At 35.8% G+C, this 23,013-nt stretch overlaps 1 protein-coding gene across 3 annotated transcripts; it reads right to left on the bottom strand.

The window, feature by feature from the left end:
• Window positions 1–4,392: 4,392 nt before the first annotated feature.
• LOC130992741 (glycerol-3-phosphate acyltransferase, chloroplastic) lies at window positions 4,393–22,184 on the bottom strand. 3 transcript variants are annotated; one of them, XR_009091373.1, is made up of 14 exons: window positions 21,736–22,184; window positions 19,834–19,931; window positions 18,572–18,658; window positions 18,382–18,479; window positions 14,031–14,088; window positions 13,317–13,418; window positions 13,170–13,231; window positions 12,980–13,090; window positions 9,330–9,408; window positions 8,022–8,141; window positions 7,840–7,953; window positions 6,187–6,354; window positions 6,020–6,106; window positions 4,393–4,779 (listed from the first exon to the last, which is right to left on the bottom strand). XR_009091373.1 is itself a non-coding variant. In XM_057917479.1 (13 exons), the coding sequence occupies exons 1-12, from the start codon at window positions 22,046–22,048 to the stop codon at window positions 6,220–6,222; spliced, it is 1,377 nt and encodes a 458-aa protein (XP_057773462.1). In that variant the 5' UTR covers window positions 22,049–22,184; the 3' UTR covers window positions 5,730–6,106; window positions 6,187–6,219. The 3 variants fall into 3 exon arrangements, 1 of the variants encoding a protein (XP_057773462.1); XR_009091374.1 differs by lacking the exon at window positions 4,393–4,779 and adding an exon at window positions 4,978–5,253; XM_057917479.1 differs by lacking the exon at window positions 4,393–4,779 and having other exon boundaries at window positions 5,730–6,106.
• Between the last annotated feature and the right edge of the window lie 829 nt (window positions 22,185–23,013).

The raw sequence follows: 23,013 nt of genomic DNA, 5'->3' as shown, positions 1-23,013 counted from the left end.
GTTTTAATTTATTTACACATAAGGGTATCGCCCCCATCGCCCCTGTTGGGCCCGATTCCTAAGTTTTTATATGAAAATTATTGTCCCTATTGATCCAATGGGGCCAAGTTTTAATTTATTTACACATAAGGGTATCACCCCCATCGCCCTGTTGGGCCCGATTCCTAAGTTTTTATTCATAAAAATTATTGTCCCTATTGATCCAATGGGGCCAAGTTTTAATTTATTTACACCTAAGGGTATCACCCCCATCGCCCTGCTAGGCCCGATTCCTAAGTTTATGATTCATGAAAACTATTGCCTCTATTGACCCCAAAGGGCCAAGTCCATATTTATGATAAGCAAGAGCTATTGCCCCTATCACCCTCATAGGGCCAAGTTTTAATCATTTATGCAAAAGGGTTATTACCCCTATTGCCCCGTTGGGCTTAAATCATAAATTCTCAACTACAAAGGCCATTTCCCCTATCACCCTGATAAGGTCAAGTCATAATATTTATAAGCAAGAGCTATGACCCCTACTGCCTCGATGGGCCCGAATTAGAAATTTTCATACATAATGATTATCAACCCTATTGCGCCTAAGGGGCGCACTAGTTCTCATACTTAGAAAAATTTAGCATGCTTCAACAAACAGTAAAAATGCAAATATTTACAACAAGCTTGGATCAAAATCAAGAAACAACAAACGAAGAATCGACTGAAGCTCAAAGCAAAATACGACAAAAATTTCTACTACCATGCTTGGAAGTTAAAATAACTACACCAAGAACATTCAAAGAAAGTGAAAAAGAAGCCAACCTCTTTTTATCTCCTCCAAAAAATCCTCTTTCTAAGATTTCACTCTCCCTCTTCAAGCTTCCAACTCCAAATGCTAAAAAATTTATGTGGGAGAAATAGGAGACATGTTCCCCTTTATTTATAAAAAATATTCGCACTTTAGGTTTTTCCCAAATTCTTAGCTATTTACTTGTTTCATCATATTAAAGTCCACACCTAAGACCCTCAACTGCCAATTCAATCCCATCGACCTATTGCTTCATTCTAATTTTACAAACCATCTTCTTGTGGCTTTGCCAAGGCTTTAACGCCCATGTCACCCATGTTGACCGCCTGTTATCTATTTTCATTATTCTAACATTATAAAGCAAAAGCAATGCAGTAAGGCTATATCAACCCCCTACGCCCTTGACGGCCTAAAAGTAAACACAATGCAGTAAAAATGCATCACCCTTTACACCCTTGACAACCTTGCCTGCTAATTTAATTCATACTCCATCAACCAAGGCATAATATAGCCCCTATCAACCCCATCAACGTGTTGCATCACAGACACCCACCTGCTGCATCAAAGATTCTAACTTTCAAGTATTGACCTTGTCAACCCTATCATCCCACAAATCTACACTGATCTCAACTCTAGAAACTTATAAAGAACACATGTTCATCCAACTTTTGCTTATCCACAAAATCAAAGCTGAAAACAAGAAATTCTATGTATGTGACAGCAAAATAAGAAAATTTTTATTCAATCTAGTCCAATCTCACAAGTGTTCATCTTACATTTCCATTCAGACCAAGAAAATGGGAAAATCAACAAAAAGAGAGGAAAAAATCAAACATTTCTACAATATTGCCTAAATTAACGAGAAGCTAACTCTCGCTGCCTTCTTCAAATTTCGTCGGACATCGCCGCCAGAACTAGCGGCATCAAATCCATCTCCCCGTGAAAGAAAAAATGCATCACCTATCCTGCCCTCGCCTTCCCTTAAAAACTCCGGCGGGCGTCTTCGTCTGGACCGCCGCCGCCCGAACAAAAGCCGGCGAGAGTCGGGCAGGCGAAATCGGGTAGATCCAGAGCCCCCGCGACTATGCACCACCTGGATCCATTGCTCAGTCAAACCGCGCGACTAAGCATTGTTCGCTCGGCTCGCCGCGACTCACCGCGGCACCTATTCACGGCACAGCCAAACAACAGTGAATGCTCCGGCAGAAGCACCAGCACCCACTCACGGTCTCAGATTCGAAATCTCAGGAGCTTCCATCTCCTTCTCCGGTCATCATCCGGAGTTGCTGCCCAATTGGATTTTAAAAGGTTGGGAGAATAAAAGAACTTCGACAAGGCGGACAAGAGTGGTCTGAAAACCGCCGCGATAGAGCCCGCCGCCGCCTCTAGCCTACCTATTGGGCCTTGCCGTCGGCTCCCAGGACGTCGGAGCAACCACCACCGGCAGCCGCATCGCAGGGATGCTCCATTTCAGAACCCGCCTCTAAAGCGGCGCCCCGAGGGCTGCAGCAGCCTCCTTTCTCTTTTGTGAAACCCTAACTCCTAAAGGGGATGGGTTTTGGGCCAAATAAAGCCTAACTAATTGCATGGGCCACGCCCCCTACATCGAACTTGGGCCCACGAATTTTGTCAGCCCAAAATGATTAAGCTACGTGCCATTTAATTCAATTGCTATACATAATTGCATACAATTACACTAGTAATATATGTTGAAATAAGAAAAATCGACAGGATACTTCTTGTCCCTAAATTAATATATCAGCTCGATTTCATAAGCTCGGAGAGCCTTACGCTTGAAAGATTATAAGCAATATCTTCATGAAAAATTTGATTATTTTGTTATTCGTCATATTTAGTAATCATACTCTCTATTTGATAAATATCAAACTAGAGAGTGGGGGACAAACTGTAGTGGGCAAATTTCGTATAGCCCATTCGAGAAAATATTCGCGGCCCAAAACGTCAAGCCCAATCCAAAAAACTGAATTAATTTCAATCAATTCAGCCTGTACTCTAGGTTATCAAGGCCCATTGACCTTAACCCTAGATAGGGCAGCAACTTGGGGAAGAAGGCGGAAAATGGATTAGGGATATCGACCCCACAAATATCGAAACAACTAGGGTTGAGGGGGACGTGTCAGCAAAACCCTAGCCGTCAGGCCATCAGGGTATAAATAAAGACCAATTAGGTCAATAGAGGGACAGACAATCATTCGCACTCCAACACGTTCTCTCCACCTTCTCTCCCCACTCGCACTATTCTGCCTCCACGCTCTCAGCCTTAGGTTTTTCGGTGATCAGATCAACCGAGACAACCCAACGGCCCTCGCTCATTGCTCAATCACCTTCAACTCCGTCGACCAGATCGGCCCGATTTACTCTTTCATTTACTTTCAATACGATTTTTATTAATATTGTTTACTGACTTGAGCGTCGGAGGCCCTTCCATCGACACCTCCACTGGTGCTCCAAGAAGGGCTCTAACGTTGTTCGTGTTTCAGGTTGCTAGTGTCCATCGTACCGGAAGACCCCGACGACCTTATCCGTAATTGTTGGATCCATCCCCAACAGTGTACAAAATGAAAAAGTGACTTAAATTCGTGTATTTTGGTGCAATTAACCCTTTATTATATTAAGTGACTGATTTCTAACCTATGTCCATTAAGATTATACTTAGACACGAAAACGAGCTTTACGAATTGTCCAAAAAAATTTGGCTCGGGGACAATCGCCCCCGGACCCCCGTGGAATACCTTTAAGTTCAACTCCCCCCTGTAAACAAACCCTTGATCCGCCCCTATACGCCTCCAAATTTATGCATACTCTATTTTTGGACAATACCTCACACATAATTTTTACAATTTTAACCTTGTAAGATACATTATTTACCACTTAACAAATACCTTCAATGTGGGACCATTTATTCACAATCAATACTCCAAGCAACTTTTTTATTAAAATTTGTGTCGTGATCAACTATGCATATTTATGGGGGACGAATGGAAGTATAAAATATAAAGACTTTTACTTTCTATACTCACCTCACTATTTGTTCTTTTTGTTTTTTAACAAGTCTCACTATTAGTTCGTGAGTGTTGTTTTTCTTCTTTCCTAGTTCCATGCATGCATACCCATTTTATTATTACTTATTGGATACTCCCTTCGTCCTCCAAATAATCTTCTATATTTTCTTTTTGGAACGTCCCTCAAATAAATACTTTATTTATTCTTACTTTTCAACTTTTATCATTCTCAATAATAATTATAACATATTTTCACCACTTTCAATATTAATTATTACACGTTTTCTCCACTATCAATATATTTAACTATTTTTTCTTAAAATTCGTACCGTTCCTTACTAGGATGTTATTTGGGGGACCGAGGGAGTATATCACAACGCTTAGTTCATAGAAGCAATTGCAAGGTAAACTGCAATAATGCAATTTTCTCAGAATTTAACCTTTCTGTTACAAACATTTTCCTTCTAATTTTCTCTGACAAAATAATTAAATTTCTTTTTACAAGAGTTAGTATGTGGATAAGATCACAGTATAGAAATATTTCCAAATGGTATTGGAATGTAGTTACTTATTCATACCAGCTTAAAATTTAAGCAAATTATATTCTCTTTCCTCTCGTCCATTTTAATGTAATATATATGGTCACTCATAGTCACAGGAAAAAGCGAAATTTAAAAGAAAAATACAGACAAAGTTGACAACGATGAAGATTAAGTACTTGTATACACTGTTGTTGGTCGTGGTTTTAGCTCTGGCCTCCTCTAGGTAATTGTACATCAACAAGTGATATTTCAGCGGAAACCATGGGTAGGATTTGTACATCACCAAGTGAAAATTTTAAAGGTCAATGTTGGCGTGATCACAACTGCAAGATAATTTGCACAACTGAAGGCTTTGAAGATGGCAAATGCAAAGGCTTAAGGCGTCGTTGTATATGTCGGAAAACTTGCTGATAATTAGGTTCCGCTCCTGTGATTTACAGATGATTAAACTCCTCTGCATTTATCTATAGTGTTGTAATAAGATAAGTGTATCTCGTTATATATAAATGAAATAAATTTGGCTTCTTTCTTCTATTGCTACCGTAAAAACAATACATATTATCGTTGGAAAATATGAAATTATTTTATTTCATTTTATTTAAAGATGGGGAAATATGAAAAATTAGTTTAAAAACTTACTTTATTTTTAATACTCCTTCCATCCCAACGAAAATGCTACATTTCTAAATATGGAAAAAATAAGGGATTTTAATTATAGAATTACAACTAATTAATCACTCTCTTATTACATTCTCTCTCCTACTTTATCACTTTTATACTTACACACTTAAAACACTAATCTACAACACTTCTTAAATCCCGTGCCGAAAAAAAATGTATCATCTTTGCTGGACCGAGGGAGTGTTACTTTTCTTGAACTGGAGAAGGAGAAGCTGTAAAACTGAACCAACAATTTGTCTTTCACGTGAGGGGATCTTCACAAGGAGACTTTTATTTTTAAAAATGATAACTCATTACTGGAATAAGATCCCACATTATCCAATTAACAAAACATGCTCTTGAAAGAGCAGTCATGCTTAACATATGACGATGGGTAAACATTTATCATATAAAAATATTGATTAATACAAAATATCACTTTCCTGGACACAAGTCGGAAAAAGACGTCCTAGACCCGAGACCCTATGAATCTAGAGACCTGGATCCCATTTTTTTAGATCTAATAGATCTAGACCGGATCTGGATCTATGTAAAAAAGTTTGGATCTGGATCTGAACCAAGCAAGATCCTATCGAGATCCGGCCCATTGTCATCCCTATACCAAACTGACATGACCTTATAATAAGGTAATGAGCTCAATTGAATTTGATGTTAAAAAAAGTTGGGGGGGGGGGGGGGGGTAGATAGAAGACATGATAGATGCAAATTACGTGGCTATTAGAATTCCCAAAAAACAAAAGAAAAATCTAGAACTTTTCAGAAGTAATACAGTTTCATAAACTTTGAACGTCTTCTTAGGCCCGTACCCTACACAAATCTAAAGCTCTATGAAAAAATGGATTATATGAAAATGGTGGGAAAGTGTATACACGTAATTGGTATAAACTGCTGTACAGAGCTCAAGTGGTGAGGCACTTGTTGACATATCTGATCCCAATTTTTATTTCTTACCACCACAACAAGAGCAGAGATAGATTGTTCCTTACCACCTCAACTCGGGATGCAGTTGCCAACGCCTTCTTGGATTCAATTAAGACCAATGGTGTCAGTGGCCGAGTCAAAACATCTCTCACCTGCAACACATGATCTCAACTTCATTAGCAATGACTACGATCATCGAATAGATTTCATTATCTTTGAATAATAATAATACCTTTGGAAAAGCAAAAAATGGCTCAAAAGTGAACTACATCCATGGTTGTGAAAGAAAGACCGTAGGGGTTGACGCCTTGAGACCTTGTTTGCCATATATTGCAGATTTGAGAACACTGTACTGCTGGCAGATAGATGAATATAGCAACTCCGAGTACATGGACTTTGCCTGCAAAGGAGCTCAAGCACAAAAAGATCAATTTCTTGGGAGGTATGTAATAAGCAAAAAGTGGTGAATAAAAAACCTACACATGTAGACTTAAACCCCAGACGTCGAACTTTTTTTAACAGTGACCAGGCCTTTTTAGCTTTAGTATATATATCAAGATAAAAAGACTTCTAAGACTTGTTTCAATGCTTGTAGTCCATAACTAGGGTACCTTTGCCCTCTAATTTGTATTCCTTAACAAAGTCACAATTTTCCACCTCATACGAAATCCAAATGCTTTCAGACTGAGCACAACTCTGTATATGTATTTTGTATTTCAATCTTCAATTATAGGTCAGTTTCACAGAATGTTGATATCTAATCTGAAAATACAAGGTATATTGTAATAGGCTTAATTGGAGTTTATGGCCTGCTTTTGGGCCGAGTTGCAAAATAGTCTGACCTTTGAAACTTTACAAAAATAGCCAATATTACCTGTACTTATATTTTTGGGCTGGAAATTTTGATGTGGAAGGTCAAAATACAACGTGAATATTCTGATTTATTTTGTCAATTACGTGGAATATATTTTTTGGTTCTAATGCTCAAGTGGAAAATATATTTCCGAGCATCAAAATGTCTTCTTGATAGATAAGAAATACACTCCAGGTAAACAAAAGATCTAGAATACATGTGAGATAAAACGAACAATTGCATACAATGTTCTAGAAATGCTATCAAGCTAAAGTATGTAGGATGAACAGAATATCTTGTGTCACGGTAGATAGATCATTCTGGCTGGTTCCAACTTGTTCCCAAATTTATTACGATAACTATATATGGATAAACAGGAACATGTGTTCAGTGAATAACTCAGAAGCCACACACTACAGTTCAAGATTTTCCTACCATAATGAAATCCGCAGCTAATATAATTAATTAATGAATTCTGGCTCTTGGCTTCTACAATGATTCTATATGCAAAGTAGATTTATGTTCTCCTAAAAACTTGTTTCCAATAGTTTGAGTTTTCATGGTTAGCGCCTATACAAGCTAAACTGAAGAAATTTATACATATTTGTATTTTTTTGCTAAAACTTTAACAAACTAGGTAAAAATTGTGCAGCACTTGAGGTTTTCCATAAGCTGAAGCTTTAATCTAAAACCAGAAAGGGTGAAAAAATAGAAATGTTGGAAAAAGGATTCTCATAATTTTCTATTTGAACTACAATTATCATTTTCAGTCATGGCCATGGGCTATATTAAATTGATTTACACAAAAAATAAAAATAAATAAATAAATACAGCCTGTTGAACTGATCCGCAATAAATATTTAGACTAATATTCTTATTTTTCAAATTGTTTGCTACATTGGTTTTTGTTGTTTTTTGGAGAAATACGTTGGTTTTGTTCTTGATTTGGCATCAAATGTATTTTTGTTAACACCTCTAGTTCATGCAGATCTTCGACTCAAATGTGACAGCCAAAATAGTTAAAGAAGTAACCTCATCAGGATCATCCAAAGCTGAATAAATTTTGTGATAATCAATTGCCGGCGCAACTGATACCCCAACTCCATGAAAGGATATCTCTCGTCGCTCACCAATCTCTTTCTCCACCTGAAAGGAAATTGAGTTACTGTAGACGAGTTACTGATAGATTACAAGAACTTCTACAAAAAAAGTACCTCCAATGGAGGCGGCATAAGTTCATGGCACATTATTGCTAAGGGGTATATATGACCAGGACTTCCAGCATGTTCAACAAGCCTTCTCATGTTGTCCACTGAGGATGCATCAAAAGGTGCCTGCAGCACCATCTTATATCAGCATGAGTAGTCAAACTAGCGCTACTAAGAAAAGTAGACAGGAAAAGACAAGAATTATGAACATCTTTTACAACCATCAAGCAGAAGTTACTTCCTAGTGGTAAAGATTGTCGAGTGACAGCACATAATGGCACTCTAGAATCACATACTCCCTTCGTCCCAATTCAATAGGCGACAGGGTCTGGGCACGGATGTTAAGAAATGAATAATTTATAATAAAATAAGAGAGAGAGAGAGAGAATAACTTTTTTTAGGGTATATTTATCAAAAAAGTAGGAGAAAGAATGAGAGATAATTATTTGTGGGCCGCAATGGCATTTGGTGTAAATAATGAGTTGAGTGAGGGTGTTTGTTATGTATTGATTTCCCATTTTAGGAAACGGCCTAATGAATTGGGACATCCAAATAAGAAAATGTAGCCTATTGAATTGGGACGGATGGAGTACATCTCATGAATGTTTAGTAATCAATGATCACATATGCATTAAGAAATAAGAAATCAAAGGAAGCCTTCGAGGGATGGTCCAAATCTCTTAATCTCAAATCGCACATCTACCATTAGTTGAACCCTGTCATACAACCCCTATCCACCCACCAACCCCTTAGCCATATTAAATACAAGCAAAGACTCTTCCTCACCATCACATCCAGAGCACAGCAACGGCCCACTTGAGAGTCAGTGTCAGAAGGGAGCAAGACAGAAAATGCATAGACAGCTCAAAAATTTCCCGGGGCAAACCTCAAAACAGAGTGATAATTTCCTTAAATTTCTCAAGAATAAGTCTTTTCACATGACCCCCTGCCCAAGTACCCCCTCTTGAAAGACTTAAATTTTCCCACACCATGATCCTCAAACAATTAATTTTGTAATTTTGCTACACAAAATCAGGTACAGCATATCTTAAAAATAAATAATATATAAAAGTTGGGCAAATTACGATGCACAATTTCAACTCATACTACTACATACCGGCATAGAAAGGAAAAGCCTAAAGAAAATTGAGTTATGATAAATAGCAAAATATTAGCAAAAATGGATGCATGAGATCCAAATTTCGACAAGGTAAAACCAATGCAACACCTTCTTAATCCATCATTAACATATTTTGTTACTGCACTAATTTTAACATATGAGGCAAACTATGTGAATATGGAAAGACCACATACTGGATACCATTCTTTCGTAACAGGATCTGGGCGGTCCCTTCCACCACTTGGGGCTATCCATATTATTTTTGCTCCCGCCCTAAAACATAGACAGTATAAGAATTCCCTTCAAAAAATTGATAGTTTGAAGTTAAAGAAGAATATGTTCCCACAAGATCATATTATAACTAAGATTCTACACTATTTTCATTCTACTGTAGGGAAAATGGAATTTATGAGTGTTAAGGAAGAATTTTTCTTTTCATAATTCAGCTAAGTTGCCAAATAGATGAGTTGGAACAGGTCATCCAATTTTCTTCTTCAAAAGTATCACCACCAATGGGACCAACATAAGCTAATTGGAGAACACGTGTAAGTAATGTAGCTCATTAGTCTCATTCTTGTGATAAAACATTGATTCTGTGATGTTCAGAAGCAAGTGACCAGAACTACTGCTACTACTATAGTCAACCCATCCCCCTTTAAGAATACGACATAAACATGACCAAATGGGTGTGGGATGATTCCATTAGCTTCTCACTGGATTGATTCATTATTCACCATATATAAAAAAAAAAAGTGATTCTAGATTAAAACACACAATGATTATTTGTAATTGTCCAATGCTTTTCTTACCAATAATCATATGCTCAAATGATAATATATTATGCAAATAGACTCCTCATGGGCGCACATGAGCCTCAAACAAACCTCCTATATCATAAGGCATTTCATTGAAAAAGCCCTCCTTGCTATTGGATTAAGCTAACATGTATAACTAGAAGTTCACAAAGAGGGTAGTCATATTAAGGAAATCACGCCAAGGACACTTTTGATCATATGCTTTATGAGCTAAGTAAAAGGTTTCATACTCTTGCATTGCTACCCGGAAATAAGCCCCTTCAGTACATGTTTTCTAAATACAATGCAGTATCTTACACCCAAAATAATTTTCTACTGTGCAGATGATGGGTACTGTTCTGGTAGCTAATGAGAACAAGAAAATGGTTGCCAATAACAATTTACAAGGCATTCCAAAGTCAGAAATCTCACCTGTGATGATTCAAAATCCAAGGATTGACCATCTACATTTTGTGCTTTAAAGTGAGATCAGAAACCAGAAGACCTATCTCTAATTTGGTTTAACCAACTAATATCTACATACTGAATATACCAAAATGTATGTAACAACATGAAATGTATCAAAATGGCTCACTTGTCTAATACATCAAGCTGGGTTTTAAAAAACACACCTAGGTGAGGGCTTTAGTCGAGGCACAGGGTTCGGCTTTTTTTTAAGCCAGGTGCATGCCTCAAACCGCACGCCTTTTGCATATTTAGGGTTTACGTTTTATTTTTGGAAATCTAGGATTTTATTTGAATTTTAAAGAGTATACTCTTTACTCTTTTTTAAAAACAAAAACAGCACAGCCGTCCCCTTCTCTTTCTCCCCTGGCAAGAAGTTGAGTGGAGGATCGTACCGAGTGAAACAACACTTAGTGGGAGGTTTTAGAAATAGTAAGAAGTGTCCCGAGCATGTAAAGGAGGAAGTGAAAGCTTAAGAAAGCCAATGAGAAAGTGCTTAGTCAATTTCAAAGCTTGCCGCCTCAACATGTTGATTGTGAGGAAAAAGAGGAAGAGATGGAAATATTGGGCAACTCAATAAAAAATGAAAGGTCCCTTAGATGTTTTATTTGCCTCTAAGCAACCTAGTTCCCAATCTCAAGAAGTATTGAAGGATAAGAAAGAAAGAAAAGAATTTTTGATGCTTGTGACAAAATATGTAGGGACAAAGCTTGTGAAGCTATTGCAAGGTTCTTTAATGATAATATAATTCCATCCCATTCGGCTACTAGTGATAGCTACAATATGGTCCGGAATTGGTTCCACCAAGTATGTATGAGTTAAGAGTTCCTCTTCTTAAGAAGAAAGTGGATGCCACGAACACCAAAATGTTGGAGTCCAAGAAAAAATGAGCAAGAAAGGGTTGTTCTATTTTATCCGATGGATGGCGTGATTCGGTGGTGCAAAAGGATATTGTGAACTTTCTTGTCAACTCTCCAAGGACGTTTGTGTTCATCAAATTGGTGGAAGTTTTTGAAATTGTGAAAGATGTAATCACGTTGTTTCAAATGCTTGATTCCATTGTTGAGGAAGTTGGAGAGGCAAATGTTGTGCAAGTGGTGATGAATGCATCTAACTATGCTAAGGCGGGTAAGAAGTTTAAACCATATTTAATTTTAAACATTCAATTTATTATTTCTTAATGATTAAATCTCAATCTTTTTTTATAGGGAAATTGCTTATGATCGAAAGACCACATCTTTATTGGACTCCATGTGCCGCACATTGTGTGGACTTGATGTTGAAGGATATTGGAAAGCTTCCAAAGATTAAGAAAGATATCAGGAAGTGCATCTCATGAATGGTTATATATATAACCATGTCGCTCTTATGAACATGATTAAGAGATTCACTCATCAAAGGAATTTGCATCGACCGGCGGTCACAAGGTTTGCAACTTCCTTTATCACTCTCGCACATATCACAAGCAAAAGAGCAGTTAAAGAAAGATGGTCACTTCGAAAGAGTGGATTGCTTCAAAGTGGCAAAAGGATGCGGGGGAGGAAGATAACAACTTATATTTTGCAAGACACATTTTGGAAGAATGTGTTGTATGCTCTTAAGTTGGTAGGTCCTCTTGTGAAAGTACTTCGGATGGTTGATGGGGATAAGAACCAGCTATGGGGTACATGTATGAAGCTATGCATAGAGCCAAAGAGGCTATTGCTAAGAGTTTTGGTCGAAAGGAGGAGCATTACAAAGAAGCTTTTGAGATAATTGATAAAAGATAGGATTGCCAACTTCATCACCCTTTACATGTAACCGAATACTTTCTAAATCCGGAAATCTATTATGATAGTGCGCCTCACCTACGAAAAGCCCGCGCGTGAGCTTAAAGCTCTGCGACTAGGCTCCGGGGCAGTTTGCACCTCGGGCTTTTTTAAACCAAGACATCAAGAGAGAGGGTGTTTGTAAGGTTGAATTATAAGGATTGAGTGTGGGTCATGAGCTGATTTTTTGGTAAATAAGGGGTGTTTGTAACGTTGAATTATAAGGATAGAGTGTGGGGTCATGTCCTAAAAAAGAAAAGTGATATACTTTTACTCTTACTACACATAAGGGGTGTTTGTAAGGTTGAATTATAAGGATAGAGTGTGGGGTCATGTCCTAAAAAAGAAAAGTGATATACTTTTACTCTTACTAGACGCCGAATAAGGCAATTGTGCCACACTCTTGTGGAAAAGAAGTTTTAAATTCTTACTCCTTAACTTTATAATTGGAAGAATCAAAAGGGATGAAGATAAAATTTCATGGTAATAAGAAAGTTTCTATGGTTTTCCAAAGGAAACCTAAAATTAATTGCATAGAAGTTGCATTAGGAGTACAATAGTTGATTCATATCCTCCAATAGACCAGATAGTAAGTTATGACCAATAGAAACCAGAAAATTTGTACAATAATACCAAAAAGAATACCCAGAGCAGATACAAAGATGAACTACTGGACATCTTTTTAAGAAGGTAAAAATATGCTTAAAACTAGACAACTTCCTGCAATTCTTACATATATGAGTGTAACAAACTACCGGAAGGACAACACAAATGTACCTCAAAAGCAGCGCCATTTCTTTTAAGCTTTTTGTGTTTGCTCTTCTCTTCATATCTGTGAGCTTAGGATCATCGTTCATATGTTTTTTGGAATACACGCATAGAAGATTCCTGACTAATTAGAAGTTCAGAAAATGAATAACTTAGCAACGAAATCAAACAAAATAAATGAGAGCAGTAAACCTATCACCTGCCCATACTAAAGGGTTTGCATAAAGGATCTGTAATAACCCTATCTCCAGCCACATATATCTGCATTATAGTTAAAATATATAGGCAAAATTACTATCTCTAAATGTTTATTATAGATATTATAATATTTTTTAATAATAGTTACCAGATTCTCAGCAATGAATGAGTTAGTGGATTCAAGCAACAAAGCTATAACAGCTGGATCAGCTTCCGTCTGGTGGTTGGACATTAAAATAACATTCTCACCCTGGAATTTAGCGAAATGGAGTGCTTATCAGAAATAGAAGACAAGTGCTAAAATGGAGCAATCAACCGAGCAAACACAGGCAAATTGGAGAATGTCAACAGGGATGTTTAACTGTAAATTTTGAAAAATATGTTAATTAGAAGCTTCTTAAGAAGGTATCTGATAATTGGCTTGGCAAGAACCATTTTTATGAACATTCAAACAGTAGAAACAGAATGTGGCAAGAAAATGTAACCAAAAATAGGGTCCTCAGGTTGAGTAGAGCCACAAACAAGTAGAATATCATAACATGCTTCCATAGTGCTACCAGTTTAAGCTTTATATGCATAACAATAATGACATTGGGCTCCACAAATTACATTGATTGAGACATCTATTCAGCAAAAGAAAATAGAACAGTTCCACTCAAAGTTTTACAAATATTAGCAACAAGAACACAGTTAGATGCTGATACTTTGAAGTACTGCTACACAACATAGAGGCATGGTAACTTAGGCTACGAGTAATTGGATTTCTGTTGATGTACATTTTCTGCCAAATAAGACTAACATTGATTCAGAGAGCACTTATGAAGACATTAAACATGATTGAGTTAAGTATGAAAATGTGCACCTGCTCAAGCTTCTTTTCAATTTCGTTGAATATGGAGATGTTGCCAAGAAATGAATTTCTGAAATATAGTACATTAATGTTAGATGCAACTAGAAAGTCTCCAAAGCACAAGAAACATTAGACAGTGAGCTATTTAACAGAAGGTAAAATAAAATTTATAAGGGGCTACATCCAAAATCCACAATTGTTTGCGTTACCTGATATGATACGTCTATTTATTTTACTAGCAGAGATGACGTGCGTTCGCACGTAAAAAAGAATTATTTTAATGAATAAATTGTTATGAGTGTAAATTTATATTTTATTTCATTTTATAGAAATATTTAATTTTTTGAACCAATTATTGATTAATATTTAAAAGTATAATGTTATTGAACTAATTTTATTTAATTAAACATCACCTAATTTTGTCTTCATATTTATTTTATAGGTTTCATCATTCTAGCAAAATTAAAATTGTAATTCTTTGTATTTTTTAGTTCTAAATTATTAAAATTATATAATAAAAAATTGTAACTTATATGATGAAGAGTTCTAATGAATACTACTGCTTAAATAATACTCCCTCCGTCCGCCAAGATTATGTAAAAATTACTATATTTGGCGTCCGCCAAGATTATGTCACTTTTCTTTTATGGCAATGGTCCCACCATCCTCTTTAATATTTTATCCTTACTAACACTCTTTATTTACAAAAAACCCACTCAAAATTCAATCTCAACCACACATCTCATAAAGTGGTGGGACCCTTTCTCCACTACATCAAAATCATCACCAATTTTATTAAATCTCGTGCCCAAGCAATTTTACATAATTTTGGCGGACGGAGGGAGTATTAAAATATAAAGGATAAACCATAATATATTTATAGATATATTATATGTATAATATATTAAATTACACAATTGACCTTAAATTAAGTATGTATATATATATGTGTGTGTGTGTGAGGGATATAATAGGCAAATCAAATTTTATAAAATAAGGCTCTTTTATAATAAGTATAGATATAGATTTTCAGAGTAATCTTTTGTTTCGTCGATCAATTTAGCTATTCAGGTTTATATCTAGAGCCCTAGTTCCTTTCTTGTTTTGATAAATTAACAATGAAACAAGTAAATTTAAAGACCGCGCCATGGTGGACTCGAACCAAGACCTTTGGCCTTAGGCATTAATCACTCTACCACTAAGCCAAAAACACACTTGGGAAGCGGAAAAACTTAGTGTTGAAGTTTAGATCAAGAATTTGGCTGAGGCAGGCATCTCCTGTGAACCTTGTATTTTTCAGGTGGTTTTCTGTTTAATTCCAGTTGGTTATTTCAGCATATCACCTTAGTTCTATCACAATTTTATAGAAGTTCTACAATACTACAGAATACAGATAATTATACATGTTCTTGTAGTCAAAATGACACAAGTGACAATTTCATTGTAGAATAGGAAAGAAATAACAAAAAAGAGGTATTTCATTTTGGGGCAAAATGATATATACCCTTTTTGAAAGACAAAAACTAAAACATACCCACCTTTTACAAAGCATAAAAATAATACCAATTTAAGACATTTTTACCCTTATACACCATTTATTTTATTAAAATTATAAAAATCATTAAAATAAGATAGAAATTTAAAAAAAAAAAAAAAAAAAGGAGGAGCCATTCCACCAGACACCGCCAGTGGCCAACGACCACCACCCCATCATCGCCAATAATTGTGCTTCGCAAATCTACCACTAGGGATGTAAACGAATCGAATCGAATATCATTGTATTCGATTCATATTCGTAAAATTAATTACATATTCGAATCGGTATTCGAATACCTTTCGAATCATATTTCGCTATTTGTATTCGATTCGTATACTATTCGCGAATACTCGAACCGAATCGAATATTCGTTTGTCTTTTTTTTTAAAATGTATGTAACACAATATAAATCGAATATTCGGTTCGAAAAATTCCTATTATTAATTTAATTCGAATATATTCAATCCACGATTTTAATAGAGAAAAAAATGTAAAATAATATTTCAAAATTTACTTAAAAAACTCAATAATATATACTAAAAATATATTCTTCTATTTCAAAATCCAACTCCAAAAATAAAATTTTATTATTTATATTTTATTATATATATATATATATATATATATATTTTTCGAATACCGAATCAAATCGAATCGAATATCGTGATTCTCGAATAGTATTTGATAACTAAACGAATCAAAAAAAGTATTTGTATTCGTATTCGAATCATAAAATTTGATATTCGAATATCAAAAATTCGAATCGAATACCGAACCGAATCAAAATTATTTGTTTCATTTACATCCCTATCTACCACCACCACCAATTCACAAATCCACCCCACGTCTAACAAATAACAAATCCACCACCACAAAATTTGAATCAAAATGAATGTTCGACCCTTACATACTTGACTTGATGCTCAATGCTCAAACGCTCCATCAAACGTCGAGCATCAAGTGTCGAACATCAAGCATCGAGCGTGTTGAGCAGCAAACAATAGTTCAATTCGAGTGTCGAGCATTTGAACTATTGCTCGACACTCAAGCATCCCGTGTCGAGCAACGCAACCTAAATCTGAGAAAGAGAGAGAGAGAGAAAGCAAGGCACGGCGTGACGACGAGGCATGGCGGTGCAGCAAGACAAAAGCGCATTGAGGGAGAGTGAGGTGGTCACGGCGGTGAGAGAGAGCAAGGCGTGGCGTGACGACGAGGCGCGGCGGTGCAGCGAGTGGGAAGCGCATGGAGAGAGTGAGATATGTGGTCATGCTGGTGGATCTGCCAAAAAAGAGAGAGAGACATAGAGTCGGCTAGGCGAGGCGAGGTGAGACGCGGCTGCAATGAGGCACAGTGCGGTGATGAGACGAGGCGAGGTGGAGGCGTGGCACAGAGGAGTGGGAGGCAGATCTAGAGAGAGAGACATCGGTCTAGAGGGAAGGGGCAGATTTGATTTTTTCTTTTTTTAATTTTCAATTATTTTTAATCATATTTTCATTAAGGGTATAAATGTCTTAAAATGGGTATTATATATATGTTTTAGCTAGTGTGGGTATTTTTTTTTTTTTTTGTCTTTGAGAATGGGTAAAAGGTACAAATAACCCTTCATTTTCTTTAGTTACACCCACACAGCACATATTGTCATCAACAAATATTAACTTGCCAAGCCACTCTGAATCCATTAGAAAATGAGAGAGTAGAAGGCTTAAACTGCCAAAACTTCGTTCTAAAAATAGAACTTATTTATAATTTCACAATTAAGTTGCCAGCATACAGTTTCCCTTCTGCGTACTGTAGCGACCATCAACCAGAAGTATTTCACGAGAAAGATGATGCATAATTCTGTATCTATCGAAAATGTTTTACAAAAAATAAATGGCAACTAAATTTCATCTACTATGACTCAATGACAATATTTCTCTTGGATGGGCTTTCAATAATTAGCAGTTAGCACTAACGGACATATATAGTTAATAGCAGGGACGCATCTAGGACTTTAAAAATGGTGGTGAATTTTTTTTTTTGTATTTAGGAACAAGTTTGGACAGGTGAAATTACAACTATATGGATGTATATATATATATATATATGTATATATAATACAAATAAAACCTAAATATAAGTAACTGAAAAAATTGACCAGGCAATCGCCGAGTCGAGCCAGGGGCTGGGCTCCGTCTTTGGTTAATAGCTAGTAGTGTAGTGTTGAGATAAGACAGGAGGCAGAGCATACAAGATCATTACTACATAGTTATTTTAAATAAGCCTTAGCAGAAAAACTGGCAAAAGCTAAGAACAATTTTGAGAACATAGCAAACGTGTCCTAATGTGATTCTGTGTTACTCGAAATATGTAACAGCAGAATGACTAGGAACTAATTCATCGGAATTAGAATATGACTTAGTTGCTGGTTATTACTGCACAAACAAGTACATGGAGTCCTATCAATAAGTAAAATTATGAAAAGCATATATTTAACCACGATAAGCAATTGCAGGTCTCAGTAAATCAAACTAGAAAACTTATATGAATTTTCCCATTACAGATCTCTATTTACCACACTTTTCTGGCCATCTTTCACTTACAATAGTAATACTCTACCTACATTTACCATATGGTTATTGTTCAATATGCAGCAGAACAATGAAAATACTACAGTAGCTTTATATAACTATCTTAAATTCATTCCCCAGAAGACGAGTTGACAATTTCTCATACACTGATTTGAGATTGGCATTTGCCAGAGTCTAGCAAGCACAGTTTTTATGTAAATTGCAAACCATAGAATGAGTGTATATTAGGATAATAATAAAGTGTAAGTTGACTGACCTAAATTCAACCAAAGGTCGGATATATTCCTGACCAAACGTGTAATAATCAAATGGCTCCCGAATGGCATTGTGATATGGTGAGAACTGAAATGGATCCTATAAATAGATTTCCAATTCAATAAGAAGACTGATGTTAGAGAAGTCACATATGTAAAAATCTAGAGGACAAAAAATAGCAGATTAAGTACCTGCACGTCTGAGAAAATACGGTCCAAGGCAATAGCCATATTAGACATTACAATCTCATCAGCTTTGGGATGTCCACTTCTCAAAACCTAAATTTTGAGAATCCCACAAAGGGAAAAAAGATACATGCGGCTTAGGGATCAGGATGTTAGAAGACATAAGAGAATAACAAGAGAACTTAATGACCCACATTGTCATTCAAGGGGATAAACAATAGACAGCCTAAATCTAAGTGCAACCCAAGGAGTGAGAAAATAATTACACTGTAAGCATGTTATGTATTGCATCTTAACATGAAAAATAACAAAAGTGGAAATAGCTAGAGCCTGTATGAAGTCGCAGAGGATTGAGGATAGCATTAAAAAAAAAAGTTAGGTTTCCTTGCAATCACCAAGTGCAAGCTATCCAAATATATAGAGCAAAAAGCACCTAGTTTTTTTTTATGTATTATCATGCTTAGCTTCTTAAAACACACCATTGATAACTTTAAGGAACTTTCGAAATAAATATGCTTGAAGACAGCCACTTCTCAAATTTCAGGACCCCTTGAATTTGCTGATGTTAAAAAAATGCAATCAGAGATTTATCCAGACAATATTCAAAGAATGCAAAGAACTAAGGTAATTGAATTCAAGTATAACATTTTCAACATTCATATGATATAGAAGAACGCAGTCAATAACAAAATCATTTGATTGTTAAAGAAATGGTACATGAAAATTTTTTCAGAAACTAATCCCATCTCCATTCACTCTAAGAACACAGTCAATTATGAAATGTCACGTCGTTTTGACATAGATCAAAAAGATGGAAAAAGAAAGAAGCTGTCTTTCCCTAATAAAGTGATGGAAATCTTTAATGCGCAAAGCATCTCTTATATTTCATATCCTTTTAACATTTTGTTCAAATCAATTGCACTCTTCAAGAGCAAACAGTTCAGATAAATCAACTCCAGTTATATACACCAGAAGTTGCAGCATTAAATATCACAGAAGGCAAAAAGGAAAATATACAAGTTTTGTTGACACTGGAGTGAGGTTTTCATCATTTTTACAACTAGCCCAGACACTAAATTACCAGAAAAATGTCAAACTTGAACGCCATAGAACAATACCATAATTTTCAACCACATGTTATTACAAAATCATGAGGGACGTCGAGAATGACATAACCAATAGATTTTCACCATTAAGGGCCCAGACCCCAGTAATTGATAACTATATATAGTAACACTGGCACCATAAACGGGAAAAGATTATTTTACTGCATCTCGATAATTGTGATACAGTTCTGTCATCCCCTGAGCTATATTAATTGGCAATCTTCCAGCTTCTGCTTCTTTTTGCATCACCAAAAGCATGTCTGAAATGTAAAATTCATATAAGAACGGCAGAGCAATTTGGGCATGTACTGTGATCCTAAGATTTAGGCTTATTAAACTGGCTACATATATGAAGAGTTACAAGACACATGAATTTTGCAAAAATGAAAAATGACAAGTTATAAGGAAGCTGTAACAAGAAGTTGATAGTCACAACAAACGATTCTTGACAATCACCTCAAACACAAATATCATCCTAAATAAGGAAGCTGTGAATTAGTAAGACAAGACAACAGTTTGCAGCAAACTTGTTTAAAGTTGATTCTAATTTTAATCTTGATACTCCAATTATAAATTCCCAGGCACACAATCAACTGTAGGCAAAAGTGGCCAGAAGAATACAAAAATCTTTTATGACAACACAACCATCATTATACATGTTTCATTGAATTGTTATACACAAAAGCTATCTACAAATTTCTTTCTCATAATATAGCAAAATTTCTGGGACAATTTTAAATTTAGTGATGGTCCTTTCCAGATGTCCATAGATGGAGCAGAATGTAACTTACTTTAGCAGGTTCAGACGGGAGGTTGGAGTGATTACATAATGAAATGGACCAGCATTTGCCATGTTAAATGCTTTCATATTGTACCTCTCCTCTATGTTTCCTTGTTTCTCCCAATTCTCTATTTCACAACTAATCTTGCTAACTCATACTTATTACTTAAAACTAAAGTCTGACACTTGGACTATGGTTAGCGGTGGATCCTCCATGCTAACTGCAAGATAAGCTTCAGCAGGCTAATGGCACGTGAAAGCATGGCCATTTGAAGTTCAGAAGTGACTGCATTTTCTATTTCTCCCTTCTCACAAATCTCTCCGTTGTAGTCTTGCAATTTGTTGAACATAAACAGATAATTTTGCAAACAAACATACTCTAGATGACCATTTGGCGTAAAGAGAATATATAACAGCTCTTTCAAATAATTTGTTTCACATCGCTTAAGTGGTTATGCATTCAGCAACAATTGGTACAGGAAGCAGATTGATTTTATGGTCAACAAAATTATTGACTTTGAAACTAAATCAGTGAATCATCTTATAACATAGAAGTATTGCATCACTGTACACATTTAAAATGGTTTATAACAAGCTCATAAAAAAGGACATAATGTGTTGAATGTAATAAGTTCAACCTAACAGTGCCTTTTTTAAGATTGATTCGCTGTTATATAAGATGCCATGACCATATTATCAACAAACGGCAATGACCATACTTAAACCCGGAAATATAGTTCAGTTGCGAAGCCCTATTATCTTCAAATTTTTAAAAATAATAAACAGAAATTAAAGAGAAAAAAACAGACAAGTTATTATGAAAAGCATCAGGAATATGGAAGTACAAGCCCCAAAACACACAACACATGCTATAGGAGTAGAAAAACTTGTGCATGCGTGGCAATAAGAAGTGATTATGTATTTCTTCCCATGCTTAAACACGCTACAAAAAATTAATACATGGCGCTTCTGATACACTAAGCAGAATACAAAAAGAAGAAAGAAAAAAAATCAATTGACATTCTGATAGATATTGGAGTCACAAACACGCAAAAAACCATTATACACATATCGAATGCCAAAATATACATATTTCTCTTTTATAATATATCCAATCACGCAATAGGACTACGGTCAAATTGTTGACGCACTAAGTCTAACTCGCTATTAACAAAATTAAAACTTGCAGACAAAGTTTCAACAATAAAAACAAGAAATCACAAAAAAGACAAAAAAATATAGAGTGAGTTTTACTTGAAATAATATATTAAATGAAGAAGGACCTTGTTCACTACGCGCGTCAAGGAATGATCGAGGCGGAGATACGTCATGGTGATCAGAGGCGGAGCTGGAGGCGACCGCCGGCGTCGCCGCCGCAGCATTCGAGGAGCTCTTCCTCTCGTCGAGCATCTCCGCCGTTCCCCAGGGATTCGACGCACAGAAGAGAAGACATGAAGAGCGAGTCCGCCTCCGAGCTCCGCCGCAGCCGACGGACTTGACGAAGTAAGAGATCCTGGAAGAGGAATGGGAAGCGGAAACCCTAGGTGTAGTTGAGCAGGCGTACAGCTTCGCTGTGGAAGGAATAGAGAGAATCATTGAAAGCGCTGGTGGGTGTGGGAAAGAGTGAGAGAATGTGTGTAAAATGTGTGAAATTTGTGAAATCGGAACTGGATAAAGGAGAACGTGCGAACGGAAGATAATTCGTTTGGAAAATCTATATTTTGAATTTAGTTTATTAAATAAGACATCTCCAACAATTTATTTATACTTTTTTTTTTATCAATTAAAAATCTATTAAAAAACTGGGGCAGTACCAGGAGTACCAAAAACATCATACAAGTGGTGCGTACTCGTTAGAGCACCACAAGGTAAAAGGAACATTGGAATCGACCACATGGTAGATTTTGTTCCAGCTCCAAAGCCTCCCTTTGACCTCATTAACAAGATTGGACACCTCCCAATTCTTGTTCTCAAACCTACTCTCATTCCTATACTTCCAGATCAGCCAAACAGTCCCGATCCAACAATTTATTTATACTAAACACATACTCAAACTCAAACCCAAAAAAATATTCTTGAAATATTGTCTTTCCACTTACTTTTTATACTTCTTCAAATATATTTATATATTTCTTTCAAATTATACATTTGCCCCAATTTTTTAATTAATAATTTCATTTAAAATAAATACTATATCAAAATTAATTTTTTTATTATTATTATTATTATATAAACAAAAAAAAACACAAAACTTTAAAATAAAATTCATTAAAATTGATTAAAAATTACACAACTTGAAAAATAAAATACAACAAACAAACCAACATACACATAAAATTCAAGACTCGAAATTAGTATATTCTTCTCACAAATGTTCAATTAACTATTTTCGAAGTTCGAGATGGGCATCTCTATTTCTTATCGCTCTATATCGAGATAGAAGCTCTGGAAATCGAGCATTTTCATTTTGTCGTCATCTCACCTCCCGATGCCTCTCTAGCATGTTCAATTATGTTGTTTTTGTGCCGTGTGGTATTTATATTATTAATATTGTTTTAAAT

Source organism: Salvia miltiorrhiza, chromosome 7 (assembly GCF_028751815.1).
Source record: "Salvia miltiorrhiza cultivar Shanhuang (shh) chromosome 7, IMPLAD_Smil_shh, whole genome shotgun sequence".
In the NCBI taxonomy this organism is placed as follows: Eukaryota; Viridiplantae; Streptophyta; class Magnoliopsida; order Lamiales; family Lamiaceae; genus Salvia; species Salvia miltiorrhiza.
This window is presented reverse-complemented; position numbering and strand designations above follow the sequence as displayed.

Coding starts and splice junctions, on each gene's coding strand:
- LOC130992741 (XM_057917479.1), bottom strand. CDS start 22,048: ATGATTCTCTCTATTCCTTCCACAGCGAAGCTGTACGCCTGCTCAACT. Junction 19,932..21,735: donor TGACGCGCGTAGTGAACAAG/GTCCTTCTTCAT, acceptor TTTACATTTCAG/ACATGCTTTTGGTGATGCAA. Junction 18,659..19,833: donor ATCACAATTATCGAGATGCA/GTAAAATAATCT, acceptor CTCAAAATTTAG/GTTTTGAGAAGTGGACATCC.